Below are 15247 nucleotides of genomic sequence, written 5' to 3'. Positions count from 1 at the left end.
CCTGATTTATTAAAATGTTGACACCACATTTAAAACTTTTTGAAAATGTAGGGGCTCCACCAAAAATGTGTATCAACTGGATTTTGTTGGAGGCCCACCAACTTGTTAACTTTCTATCCTATCTTCCTGGTGGCCTAAATACATCCAAACAAGAAATTTGATGACAATTCATTCTGTGTTTATTTATCTACTTATTTATTCTATCAAGGCCAATTTTGCAGAAATTCAAAAAATATTTTAATAATGATGGTTTATTATGTCAGATGCATCAGAGGTGTGAAATTTGTTATTGCACGAATAACAAATGGAAGATCATACATGTTGATACCTGGATGATTTAATGAATGGATCATTTGATGAATAGCTCAGCGAGACCAAGAAGGTTTTATATGCCCTGTGATACTCCTTTTTTGTTGTTGTTGTTTTTACCAAATTTGTCACTTCCATGTGGGTTTTACTTCTTTGGAGAAGGGGGTGTGAAAAGGTGGAACTTCTTGGACTGCCTTGGTGAGGAATGTGTAGAAAGAATCTGAGAGAAAAACGAGTGTCATTAGTTTTATATCCATTGGTTTTAAGTGGTACTTCCTGTACATAATTAATTAGGAGAAGGTATAGAAGTGAGACTAATATTAACAAGAGGGTATGGAAATGGACCTTTCTGGGAGAGCCTAAAATATAACATTCATATATAACTTGAACATGGCCAGTGTGTGCCTACTAAGCTCTGACACATTTGTGGTGTCTTCTATAAAGGGGTAAATTCTGCATCATTCTTGCTTACATTAGTTATAATGTGTAATAACAATCTACAAATAAGCAATTAGTTAATATTAGTAAATTACTAACTTTTCCAAGTATGTATCTTTAAAAAAATTTTTTTTTAATCTTTATTTTTGAGAGAGAGAGAGAGACAGAGTGTGAGTGGGGGAGGGGCAGAGAGAGAGGGAGACACAGAATCTGAAGCAGGCTCCAGGCTCTGAGCTGTCAGCACAGGCCTGTGAGCCCGACGTGGGGCTTGAACTCACAAACTGCGAGATCATGACCTGAGCTGAAGTCAGACGCTTAACCTACTGAGCCACCCAGGCACCCTTCAAGTGTATATCTTTTAATTATGTTTACCTTTATTAAGAATTGTATATAAAGATATCTGTTTAAGATGAGTTAATGAAATAATAAATATATTATTAAAAAAAAAGGAGATAGAGAAGGCAGTCAATCAGTAAGTTTGTATCTTTGTGTCGTAGTTTACAAATTTCATGAATTTAACTTTGGACTTTTTTTTCAATGACCTCTTTTTTGGGCAGCAATTTCTCTAAAAAGTAACTGTCTATATATGAAAACTGACGTTCAGTACCTCCTGTGTAGCACAGAGATGTGTGCTTTTGTGCTGGTCAAGAATGAGTGAGAAATCGGGGCTCCTGGGTGGCTCAGTTGGTTGAGCTTCCGACTTCGGCTCGGGTCATGGTCTCGTGGTCTGTGAGTTCGAGCCTGCATCGGGCTCTGTGCTGACAGCTCAGAGCCTGGAGCTGCTTCGGATTCTGTGTCTCCCTCTCTCTCTGCCCCTCCCCCATTCATGCTCGTCTCTCTCTGTCTCAAAAATAAATAAACATTAAAAAAATATTTTAAAAATAAAGGATGAGTGAGAAATCAATAGAAAATCAAGCCATGGAGGTTACTCATAAACCCCGTTCTCTCAATTCTTTTTATACACTGTAGATACAGACCTACAAATCATATTTCAGAGCAATGACAGTATGTTGGAAATTCTCAAAAAAAATTAGTGGAGTTTGATTTGTGTTTGGTTATATCACTCTTGATTTTCACATACACCTGTAGTCTTACCTTTGCATTCCTAAAAATGTGTTTTATGCAGAAAAAGCACAGATTTGTAATTCTTCAGGGTCAATTAATATTCAGTCTCCCCCCCCATCTGAGTTGTTTCATGCAGACATTCATTAGTCAAGGCTTTAACTTTTTTTTCCCCTATTTTCCAGTATCTTCACTAATACATCCAAAGATTTATATTAAGTGATTTTTTTTTGTCTTTTATCTTTATATACTTTAGTGTTTTTGGTGTTCAATTTTTTACTTTGAGTAAAATTTTTCCGAGAATAACCTCTCATAACATCTCTGATACTTACCCCAAGTATGATCTGGGTTGGGATTCTGGATAACAGCAAGATTAATCTGTCCCCATTTTTTCTCCAATATAATGAATATTGCTCCCACCAGGTAATGGAATGTTTGTTTCTGACCTGAAATACGAAGTGGAGTGAGGAATGGCAGAATAATTATAACAATAGTAGTAGTTAACACTTACTGAAGGTTTGCTCTGTTCTAGGCACTATGCCAAGAGTTTTACATGGAGTCTCATTTTGCACTTACTTCAGTCTTTTGCAGTAGGTATTATTCCTATTTCCCCTTTCCCTTTGGGAAAGTGAGATTCAGAAAGCTTAAGCAACATAACTGAGGTTGTACACTAGCAAGGAGCAAAACCAGGAATAAACCCAGAAAGTCTGATGTTAGAGCCAAGTTCTTAACTGCCATGTTATATTGCCTATGCCTGTAGAGAGGGACTTAAAAAGACAATATATTCTAAGGCAAAAAAACCCAGCAAAACCACTTTTCCACAATCCATAGTTTGTTCTTAAACTTCAGTAAACCAACCTTTTGTTTTATTAGCATTAGTAACTCATTCTAGTAGTATTGTGTGTCCTCTTGTCTCCAGTAAACCTTATGAACTGCAAAATCATCACCACACAAAGAAGCCCACCTCTCCTAGATTCTGTCCCATCCTTTCAGCCATTGTCTCAGTGGAGGCTCTATAATGTCGTTTGTGAAGTAGTTGACCCTCGCTGTAACTTTTCTTCCCTGCCACTCCTAAACCCTCCCGTATGGTTTCTGAGAAGTCTAGCATGTGCTCCTACCCTTATTTATTTATCAGATAGAAACCACATTTGTCAACTTGATTTTTGTTTTTGTTTTTCTTGAGAGAGAGATAGACAGCATGAGTAGGGAAGGAGCAGAGGGAGAGAGGGAGAGAATCTTAAGCAGGCTCCATGCTCGGTGCAGAGCCCAATATGGGGCTCCAACTCAAGACCATGAGATCATGACCTGAGCTGAAATCAAGAGTTGGATGCTTAACTAACTGAGCCACCCAGGCGGCCCATATCTTTTTATTTTTATTTTATTTTTATTTTACTTTTATTTTACTTAATTGTTCACAAACATTTTTGAGCATCTACTAAATGGCAGGCACTAGTGTAGGCACAAGGACATGGCTGTAATTAAAAAAGAAAAATATCAGCTGATTCTATGCTGTGTGAGATGGTACAGTAAGGGATAGCCATGACTACTTTTGACTCCAGGGTCAGGGAAGGCCTTTCTGAATATCGAGGAGCCAGACATGGGAATATTGGGAAGAGTGTTCCAGAAAGAGGGAACAGTTACTGCCAGAGAGCCTAAGCAGGCAAGCGTGGCTGGAGTGTAATGAGTAGGACAAGAGTTGCATGAAATGGAATCAGAGTCGCGGCAGGGGCCACGTGTCATAGAGCTTTGTGAACTTGGCCAGTGTGCTGCTCTGTAAGTTTAGGCCTTATTTCCACATATGTAAATAAGATACAAAAAAGTAAGGCATTTTCACATTTTTTTTTTAATCACTCTTATTTGCAGGAATTGGTTGTAAAGACTTTGATTGTAGCAGAACCTCATGTCCTGCATGCATATCGAATGTGCAGACCCGGTCAGCCTCCAGGAAGTGAAAGCGTCTGTTTTGAAGTTCTGGGATTTGATATTTTGTTGGACAGAAAACTAAAGCCATGGCTTCTGGAGGTAAGGTATTTCTATAAGAAGAAAGAGAAGTTACTACTGTTCTTGTGCATTAAAACAAATGTTTTTTAAATGAGTAGTTGGCACAGTTGTCTCATTAACCGAGCAGAAAGAGGCCTGAATGGAACATGTGGGAGGAAGAGAACAAAAATTCAGAGAATAGAACAGTTCCAAGAACGGACCAATATGTGTTTGATATTACTTTTCCCAAGTTAATTTGAGTGCATTTCTGGGCCAGGAATTTTGAATGTATGTGTGGATCTGCTTCTACTGATTTATCTCCTTTCTCCACTATTTCCTCAGTCTCACGTCCTTCATTACTTCATTACTCCATGACCTCTGGATGTTGTCTTTCCTCTGTGTGGGTGCCTGGGCTTGAGGACCATGGCCTCCTTGTCTTCATTGGTTTCCTATTCAAACTCTCCAAGAAGAGAGAGACTCTGATTGGTTCATTAATCAGTATTCAGTATCTCATACCCCAGCTGGCATGGCTTCTCCCTGAAGGCCATATTATATGCCTGGGACTCCCCCCATGTCCAGTCTGTTAACTGTGCGCCTTTGGGTTTGCTGCCAGTCCCTGGTATGGTCGGAGTCGTCGTTATTCTTCTCTTGTTATAAAAGATCACTTAATATTAGGAAAATATGAAATGATATAAAGGAGAAATAAAAATAGTCTCTTCTTAAGATTTGTGTACCTTTCCTTCCAGTCATACTTATACTACATCCAGAAGAAAACTTAGAAGTTTTCTATCCCATTCAGCAGTTTCCTCTCAGGCCCTTGATCTGGAGTCATAGAGTGCATGGGCACAGAACACTGTGTTTAGGAAACTTTATCAGGAAAATAGCACATATCTAAACAGTGTTTACTAGATTAGTTACATTTTGGAACATATTGCTATAGAAGGTATAATCAACAAGTACCTTTCATTTTATGCTGATTATCTCTCTTTTTTTGTTAATGATTTCGAAGGTGGAAGTTCTGTCTGTAACATGCAAAAGCAAATTGAATGAGTGATAGATAATCAAGACATTCAAAATATATTTTTAGGAAGGAGCACTTTTCCAATTAGAGGGCTAATGGGTGTGTGTGTGTGTGTGTGTGTGTTCAATCTGCTCTGCTCCAGCATGTTGTATTTCCAATCAAATACAGATGTCAGATGTTCAAATTTTGTTCCTGCTTGGGTCCTGGAAAATAAGATTTTGCTATCTTTTTGTGTCCTTCATCACTTGAACATGAAAGCATTTGACTCTGCACCTTACTAGGCCTGACATTTTCTTCCCTAGGTTTCATACTTTGTCTGCAATTATTCTTCCTTGTTCTTAACTGTATTTTCCCCATGCTCCTGCTACTTGTCTTTTATCCTTGACAGGGTGGAGAAAAAGTGAAGGCACATGCATGAAGTGGCACTCAAAGTATAGTAGGGAGTAATGACTATAGATAGTTTAGTTACCTGTTTTTAAAAGCATTTGTCTAACTGGAGCTTTGTATGAGCTTGGTAAAGCAGAATTGACTGAATGGTTGAATTCTATATTTTTTCAAAGGCTCAAAACACCATTGTTGGCATTAGTGTTTCTTCATACTTTGTTCTCTCCTTTATCATGTCCAGATGAATAACCATTAAAAAACTCCACAATACTCAACAGCTAACTAGCACTGTTTGCATGAGCATATTTTCATTTTCAATTCATTTCTTCATCATTTCCAGATCAGTCAGAACCATTACAAAGACTTTATAGTAATCAATCACTATGGATAATGAACATTTATTGTATTAAAACAGTTAAAGTAATCTTATTTAGATCTTGCTTCTTTGTGTTTTCTCCCAGCTGCAATTGTAGTGGTTCTAACATATGTTGTTAAAAACCTTTTGGCACCATCAAGTGGAATAAGATAGAAGGTGCATCTGAGGATATGATAACTTTTAGTTAACTGGAATAATTGCAGGTAATGATTCATAGTGACAAAATCGCAGAAATTTTCAAGCACAGAAACATTGTTAGGGAAAAGTATGAAAACTGGGCAGGGTATGAATATACTGCTAATACTTTAATTACCCTTGAATTATTTCAATGAGTCATTGTGTCAGGGGGTGGAGATAAAAGAAGACAGAATACTTGCCCTGGTTTAGTGGGGACTCAGATATGTGTCTTATGGTAATATTTACAGGTATAAGTAGGGAACAGGATACCAGCACAAACAATAGAGTGATTAATCTCTCTATGTACAAGTGTGTATTTGACAGTTAAAAAAAATCTTTGCAGAGGAGGAACTCCTGAGCAGAGTATTTATGGCTGTAGAAAGTACAGTGGGGACTGGAAGTTGGGAGAGATGGGGGCGGGATGAGGAGAAGTTACTGGGCAGAGGGAATAGCATTAATCTGTGAGCACAAAATCTGTTACGTATACTTTGTTATGTGCATGAAATTATTGTGCTTGTTTTGATAGTAAAACTATCATTTGGTTGGTTAATAAATAGTATTTATCAATTTAGTCTGCTTTCTAATAGTTTTCATTTTTGTGTGCATTTACAAGCTGCTGAACGTTAAGACCCTAACATCTGCAGAGTTTTGTCTGTTCTAGAATTGGGGTAGGAATGAGAGCCAAAGAAGCTGTCAACATCACAGAGTAGAATTTTGACTGAATGAAACCCTAATTTTCAGAGTTTCATCTGTCTTTAGTTTTTACTTTACCTTTCTCATAAAACTTTTGAGAAATCCAAAATGTTAATTGCAAAAAGTTTTTCTACCTTTTCATGTATTACTTGATCTTGTGTGAGTACATTTGTCCGTAGACCAATTTCTTTTTTATGGTAGTAGAGGGAAGATTCTGACATAGGTAAGAGAGGACCTGAGGTCACAACCATCCTGGAGGAGGGGTATGTCTGCCAGAGTTCCAGATGACAGTTTTGGAATGGAACACCCAAGGAATTCTATAAAGATAGATTACATTTCAGTGAACCACTTAATCATTGTTTCCTAAATGTCTGGTTTATTTTATAATCCTGTTACAGGTAGCAGCTGAACTATCATTAATTGTATTACAAATTCCAGAGATTTGAATGAGTATGGAATGGTTAACTTGTTTTTTTCACATAAAATACATTGCCCTTTCTTTGCACTTGTAAGAGGAAATACTTAAAGAGTTTTGAAGTCGTGGATTAATAAACTTCCTTTCTTTAAAAAAATTTTTTTTAAAAATATTTTATTTATTTTTGAGAGAGAGAGACCGAGCGCAAGTGGGGGAAGGGCAGAGAGAGCAGGAGACCTAGAATCCAAAGCAAACTCCAGGCTCCGAGCTGTCAGCACAGAGCCTGACATGGGGCACAAACCCACGAACTGCAAGATCATGACCTGAGCCGATGTCGGACGCTTGACCGACTGAGCCACCCAGGTGCCCCAGTAGACTCCCTTTCTTAAATTTGCCTGGAATAAATGGAGGTTCTTGTAGTTACTAAGCTATTCCTTTCTCCTTGGGACCACATCGCATAGGCAGAAATATGTCCGTCACCTTCTAAATCAAAAATCAGCAAAGGCATAATGTAGTTAGGCATATCTCTATAAATGGAATACCATGCATCAAAATGATGGCATGAAAGATTTTCATGATATAGTGATAAGGGAAAAACTTGGACTATAAAATAGTATTGTTAGTATAGGCATGTATTTAGAAAGTAAAGTGAAAATTATAAATATGCATGCATGGCAGATACTTACACTTTATCAAATGGTGAGCAATACACTATCAAATAGATGACAGTATGCTAGGTGGTGGGATTACAGGTGATTTTTCTGTTGTTTGTTTAGCTTCTCTTTATATACTTATAGTTATACTTCCTACAATTGCCAGAGTTGTGAAATGCATACTATCAAGTTTTTTGTCTCTTATGGAATGGATTTGTAAAAGACAATCCTCTTTCAGGACTAGTAGCATATTTTTTTAGATCGTCTGTGGTGTTAGGTGGTGGTCATGAAAGCTGAGCTGTAGTTTAGAACTCAGCGCATTCTAACCAACCGAGTTAATTAAGTAATTTTCTTAAACACTTGCTATTCCAGTTACATTTTCATAACAACAGCAACAACAAACCCAATAGCAGCAAAGACAAAGACAGGAGCTCCAGCTCTTGGGGTGGTAGCATATTGTATAATGGGTTTCAGGGTACATACAGTTACTGTTACTTCTTATTTTTCATCTTTTTTTTTTTAGATGTTTATTTATTTTTGAGAGAGAGAAAGAGCATGAGCAGAAGAGGAGCAGAGAGAGACAGGGAGACAAAGAATCAGAAGCAGGCTCCAGGTTCTGAGCCGTCTGCACAGAACCCAACACGGAGCTTGAACTCATGAGCTGTGAGATCATGACCTGAGCCAAAGTCGGACGCTTGACTGGCTGAGCCACCCCGGCCTCTCTTTATTTTTTCTCTTAATGAAATCCTGGAAATGATGTTGGAAAGAACACTCACAAATAACTCACTTATGCCCAGAATCCTTATATAGTTAGAGAAACTCATAGAGATTAGTCTGCAACTACCTTTAATGGTATCTTCTGAGTTATGCAGTTTTTGGAAATGAAAAATGATAAATTATTGTTTGATCCAGGTAGAAAAAAAATAGTTTATTTTTTAGACAGCAATAGACGAATTCATCCAGAAGATCTGAAGTAGTGAAAAGAGGGTACTGATAGTTTCTGTAAGCTAAATAAATGCATGAGTATTGCTATATTGGTAACATGCATATCTTTTTTGTTACATCATCATTATTATTGTTAATACTGGTCTTCTAATCTCATGTCAGAATGAGTCACTTTTAACTTCCCTGAACTTAAAACCTAGCACATGGGGTGTTGGGCTGAAAAAGGGCGGGGAGGAGGGGGAGGGCACATAGGCTGACTGAAGATCCTGAGCTAAGGCAGCAGGGGGAAGAGGGCCATGAGAGCAGTCAGTTCCTTGCAACTCCTTGACTTAGGGTGGCGAGAAGGGAGGTGTGACAGTGGTAACTGGGCCATCTAGTATGTGGAGCTTTGAGATTTATTGTAGAGTTTTTCTACTGGTTGGAGATCTTGCATTAATTTAAAAAATAGGAATTGAATATTTACCAACCTACCAACATTTGGCCATTCTCATTGTTTCCTTTGTAAATTTCAGATTAATCGAGCTCCAAGCTTTGGAACGGATCAGAAAATAGACTATGATGTAAAAAGGGGAGTGCTGCTAAATGCATTGAAACTGCTAAACATCAGGTAAAGTCTTTCCTTCATTGTTTGGAAGGTTTCCAGCACATTTGGCCTGGAACAATCACTTGTACATGGGCTTGGCTTGTAACTTTTTCATATTTTGTGTTTTAAATTTCTTGATTCATTCTTCAAACCCATTTAGTGTTTTCTTTTTAAATATCATTTCCTCTCCTCTACATACTGCTTTTCCTTCTCCCTGTATCATGCTCTGAGTCTATAGTAAATATGGTTAAATTACAGTGTTGGTATAATTATTCAGTATAGAGTATAAGGTTGAATTGGAGACTACCTGAGGAAAATCTCTAGATTATCTTCCTCACTTTGCAAGAAGAAACTAAAGCAGACGTCATTCAGCATTCAAGAAGTAAACAACAACAACAACCCTCAAACACATGGATTTCCTACCTTTCTGTTCAGAAGTCTTCCCACTATATCATGCTGCCTGGGTAAACAGAAATGAGATGTTTATTAAGACAGGGTTAACCTTGCCATTGAAAATCATAGGCAGGATTTCCTATTTATTTATTTATTTGTTTATTTATTTATTTATTTATTTAGGCCGGATAACATTCCATTGTATGTGTATACTACATCATCTTCATCATTCATCTGTTGATGAACATTTAGGTTGCTTCCGTGTCTTGGTTATCGTGAATCATGCTACAGTGAATGTGCGAGTGCAGACATCTCTTTGCATCCTGATTTCAACTCCTTTGGATATATACTCAGAAGTGGGATTGCTGCACTAATATTATGATTAGTGTTACTATTAGCTGGTTGCAGTGTACCTGATCATGGATCTCAAATATTGGAATTGCTATTTTGTGGGAAAGCTTTTGGCTCATTATGCAACAAATTTGTTAGAAGTTTAGTTGAAGTGCTTAATGAAGTAGTGAGTCACGTCTGCTTTTATAAGTGTTCAAACAGTGTTTAGGGTGTTGGATTAAAGGACCTCTGAGGTTATTTGAGCCCAGGGATTTTATGAATTCAGTTGATTCCCACTGTCATTTAAAGAACTCTAAATGAGTTGTGGGATGCTTCCAAGCAATTTATTTATTTTAAGTGTTTTCAAGCAGTTAGCAGATGCCTGCATGAGAAGTAGCTTTATATGGAAAGTATTATTGAAAGAAGAGACTGATACATAAGTTTGTTTAGAAATTTTCATATGGCCCCTTCTTTTGCTTGATAAAAAATGATTTGCCTAAATTTAACTGATATTTCAATTACCCTAAAAGAAATGAATAGAAGAGATGTAGAAGGTGAAATTTTTGTTTATTTAGCTTACACAAGTAGTATGCCCATACATGGTTTTAACATTTACTGTTATCGTATAAGTAGGCCTAATGGTTTTTGTTTTTGTTTTTTGTATGTCATTGTCAGTGATGTTACCAATTTAGGACATAACCTATGGGTGTTTTGGTCTTTTTAAAAGTGAGATATATACAGTTCAAACAGTGAGAAATTTCTAGACTTAAAAATAAAGGAGAGTTGGAATTAATTTTCCTTATTTTTCTTTGCCTTGTTCCACGAAGAGAATTTATATTTATAATTTATAATTATAATAATATAATTATATATTATTATATATATATAATTATATAATATATATATATATATATTATATATAATATAATTATAATAATTTATAATTCTTAGCATTTAGAGCATGTGCTACTGAAGCTTACGTTGCACATGTGCCTTTTCTTCCATCCAGATGGAGTGCTCCATGGACATATAAATGTGTTAGACTTGTATTTCAAATCTGTGCACTTCTTAATACAATGTTTTACTTACAGTATGGCTCCACATACACCCCAAATTTCATTTTGTGAGACTATTCTTTTAATCTCAAGAAAATCCAGAAGAATGTAGATTGTTCAGAGTATTCTATCACAAACCCTGGGAGTACAGAACCTCAACTACAGGGAGACCATTATTCAATGGATGATTAGATGAATATGATGTATATGAATATATATATATGTGTGTGTGTGTGTATATATAAAAAATATATATATATATATATTTTTAATTTTGGAGAAACAGAGAATGCAAGCAGGGGAGAGGGACAGAGGGGTAGAGAAAGAGAATCTTAAGCAGGCTCCATGCTCAGCGTGGAACCTGATGCAGGGCTTGATCCCATGACCCTGGGATTATGACCTGAGCCAAAATCAAGAGTTGGATGCTCAAATGACTGAGCTACCCAGGTGCCCCTGAATATAATAAACATTGATTCATATTCCCACGTTGTCTCTTCTTTTGCTAATTCTCCTCATAGGAATAAGATCAGGGCTTATTTGAATTCCTATGTTTTATATTTTAGGACCAGTGATAAAAGGAGAAACTTGGCCAAACAAAAAGCTGAGGCTCAAAGAAGGCTTTATGGCCAAAATTCAATAAAAAGGCTCTTACCAGGTTCCTCAGACTGGGAACAGCAGAGACATCAGTTAGAGAGGCGGAAAGAAGAGTTGGTATGAAAATTTTAACAACATACCCACAATTTGAATTGCATAATTCATTGGTCAGATTTTATTTGTAAAATTTCTTCATTTTTAGAAAGAGAGACTCGCTCAAGTACGAAAACAGATCTTAAAAGAAGAACATGAAAATCGACATATGGGGAATTATAGGTAACTGTGTTTCCATTTTCTTATATAAAATGGAAGAAGTAAAGTGTCAAAACAACTGTTCTACATTTTTTAGCCTTTTAGACTTATTTTGAGCACTGTTTGTTTCATTCTTGCTAGCTAGCTTCCTGGATGGTTATATGAGGTCTTTTAAACCTGATACTATCCTGTGGCCTTATTTGCTTATAATGAAGTATTTTGAGAAAGTCAGGTTTCAGGTCTCCTAGTTTTCCTTCTTTCAGTTCAGAGTGATTGCTCTACTTTGGTTAAACTTAGATGTGTCAGGAACCAGGCAAATAGTGAAAATGTTTGAAGGAGGCAGGTGTGAGACGATCCAGAGGAGTGTGGACTGTGTTGAACTGGAACCCTTCCACAATACCCTTTGACAGGATAAAAGAGGATCCCCCCCTTTTTAAATTCCTTGTGTCCCTGGAAAGACTGCCCCACCTCCCAACCATTAACAGAATGAGGAGGATTTGGGGCCACAGAGCTTCTCACACTCTTAGCAAAACATTCTTTCCTGCCTTAACATCCTCAGCAGCAACAATGACAACACATTCCTCTCATTCTACCTTTTACTCTGTTCTCTCCGGCAGAGAGGCAAATTGCAGCACCCCAAAAGAGAACCTCAGGATTAATGCCGGCATTCTTGCATGTCAGTAGCCACACTATACCTGTACAACTTCCAGATCGTCGCTCATTACCTGCTCACCCTCATGAAGATCTGCATTCCTTCAATATGCCCAGTTGTAATTTTTATGCAACCACTTCCCCACAAAAACCCTTATGCTATGCCTTCGGGAGCTTCATTGTTCAAGGACCGTTCTCTAGATAAACTTTAATTTGCGTAGGTAAACAATGACAATTTGTGAATTTCTTATACCTGCGTTCATCGTTATTTCTAGCACCTAGTAAAATGACTGGCAGAGTAAGTGGTCAAAGAGTATCTATGTAATTGCCCTTAACTCTTGTACTACGATAGCTTCTTTGAAACAAGTTGGTTTGTCTGATTTATTGTAGACGAATTTATCCTCCTGAAGATAAAACTCTGCTTGAAAAGTATGAAAATTTGTTGGCTGTTGCCTTTCAGACCTTCCTGTCAGGAAGAGCAGCTTCATTCCAGCGAGAGCTGAATAATCCTTTGAAAAGGATGAAGGTAAAGGAATGAATGTTTATAAAGAGAAAAATGAATGAAGCCAAACAATATGTTTTTAAAAACAACCCACCTTAGTCCCGCATATAAAAACATTTTAGTTTTAAGAGGCATTTCCCTTCTATTTTAACCATTGGTAGCATTTCATAACCAACCAAGTGATTTAATAAATTAGACATCTAACAGGACACATTATGTAGCAGAGAATGTTGATATTATATTGTAATATCAATCTATTGTAACATGCCTTCTCACAGAGGCGTGTATATATAACTGAATAAAAAAATCCATTGAATTAATCGAGTGGTTTGTGATGCTCTTGTTATTTGGATTGTAACTAACATTATACAGTATTTTTCCCTGATATACTGCATAGATCTGGCATATGGAAAGTAATTAAAACACACACACGCATACACACAGAGTAATCTGTTTACCAAAATGTCTATCGGTTTTCTTTTGTAGCATAATAAACCATTTATTTGCTCATATTCTGTACTCTTGGCTAGTGTCAGTTGAGTGGCTCTTTGTTTTGGCTTACTTGGAGTGAATCATATAGTTGCTTTTATCTGGAAGCTTACCTGGGCTGGAAATGCAGGAGGGTTTCACTCCTATGTCTGCTGCCTCAGTTAAGATAGGTGGAACATCTGGGGGGCTGGCTGGATGTTTCTTTCTGTCTACATGGTCTCTTAGCAGGGTACCCAGATCCCATAATATGGTAGCTTGGAGTTCTAAAAGGAAACATTTCAAGAGGATAAACCCAGTGTGCAAGTGCTAATCAAGCCACTGCTTGCACTGTGCTTGCTAATGTCCCATTGGATAAGTAAGTTTATGTGGACCTATTAAAACTGTTAGTACTTTATATTACTGTCATTTCATTACAGTGATAACCTCCATTGCTTGGATACACTGTTATATTGAGTGATTCAAAAGTCATGATAAAGTTTATTATAGATAGATTTTGCCATGGGCTTTTCACTCAAATTCTGCGACAGAAGGATATAAAGCCACTTTCAATCTGGCTACACCTAAAAGACAGAAGCATAAGGAATAATGTCTACTGCAATGTTCTTTTCCTCTAAAAGTGTTTCTTTTGACATACGCAGATGTTTCCACCATTAGAATTATATTCTGTGGCCCATTTGCTTTTCTTGATCAAGACATGGGAGACTTTGTTCATTTTCCTTCACCTGTTCTGCACTGTTATTTGTCTCTCCTGTGGACACAGGGTCTGTTTCATCTTGTCATTACTCTGTTCCACAGCCCCACTTTTTCTGCTAGAAAGCCTAGGGATTTTGGAGCCAGATAGACCTACATTCAAATTCTAGTTGCCCATGCATTAATTTTGTAACCTTAGACTAAACTATTTGATCAATAGTTTCCTCATCACTAATATAGTATTGTTAAAACTATACTTGACAGGTTAGTTGTTAAAATAAAATTGAAGTTAATTAAAGTAGTCTAAGTAAAGTACTTGGCACATAATAAATAGGCTTCAAATCTTAAATTCCTGTATTCTTTGGATTCTTCAAAATCTAGTTTAAATGTCACCACTTTGCCTGTCCTATTCCATTGATTTGTGAACCTCTTCTTGTACAAATATCATACTATCTGTAGTACTGTTGCTTTTGACTTTTCTAGGTCCTTTATGCTTCCATATAAATTTTAGAATCCACTTGATTCTAGATTTTGATTAATTTTTATATTACAAAGTGGTTGCTGGGATTTTAATTGGGACTATGAGGAATCTATAAAATAATTACTGGGGAATTAACATCACTGAGTCTTCTGATCCATTAATATGGTATATTTCTCCATTTACTTGCGTCTTTAATTACTCATCTGTGCTTATAACTTTTGGTGTATAATTTTTGCACATGCTGAACTAAATTTTTTTTTAAATGCTTAGTTTGAGAGAGAAAGAGTGTGTGAACAAGGGAGGGGCAGAGAGAGAGGGAGAGAGAGAATCCAAAGCAGGCTCTATGCTGTCAGTGCAGAACCTGACATGGGGCTTGATGTCACAAACCTTGAGATCAAGACTGAGCTGAAATCAAGGGTCAGACGCTTAACCAACTGAGTCATCCAGTTGCCCCTAATTAAATTTATTCTTAAGTATTTGATGTTTTTGCTACTATTGTCAATAATACAGTTTTCAATTTTTTTCATTTTTAAATTTGCTTCCAAGATGTAAACATATGATTATTTTTGTATGTTGTCCTTATATCTAGTAATTTTTTAATATTGTATTTTTATTAACAGCCACCTCAAATTAATTTCTGGTTTTAATTTGGTTATTTATTTATATATTTATTTTTTATATATTTGGAATATATATTATATATTTGGAAGTTTGTTGCTTAATTTTCATACATTAAAAATTTCTAGTTTTATTTTTGTTAAAAATTTCTAGTTG

General features: G+C 36.6%; 1 protein-coding gene across 2 annotated transcripts in view; it reads left to right on the top strand.

Annotated features, from left to right (window-relative positions):
• TTLL7 (tubulin tyrosine ligase like 7) overlaps positions 1-15247 on the top strand; it is a 142008-nt gene that overhangs the window by 69297 nt on the left and 57464 nt on the right. For both annotated transcript variants that reach the window (XM_042997676.1, XM_042997677.1), the window contains exons 9-13: positions 3673-3831; positions 8966-9060; positions 11378-11525; positions 11611-11684; positions 12702-12837. In XM_042997676.1, coding sequence (XP_042853610.1) covers positions 3673-3831; positions 8966-9060; positions 11378-11525; positions 11611-11684; positions 12702-12837 — 612 coding nt within the window. The remainder of the gene's footprint in view (positions 1-3672; positions 3832-8965; positions 9061-11377; positions 11526-11610; positions 11685-12701; positions 12838-15247) is intronic.

This window comes from Panthera tigris, chromosome C1 (genome assembly GCF_018350195.1).
Source record: "Panthera tigris isolate Pti1 chromosome C1, P.tigris_Pti1_mat1.1, whole genome shotgun sequence".
Taxonomy (NCBI): domain Eukaryota; kingdom Metazoa; phylum Chordata; class Mammalia; order Carnivora; family Felidae; genus Panthera; species Panthera tigris.
This window is presented reverse-complemented; position numbering and strand designations above follow the sequence as displayed.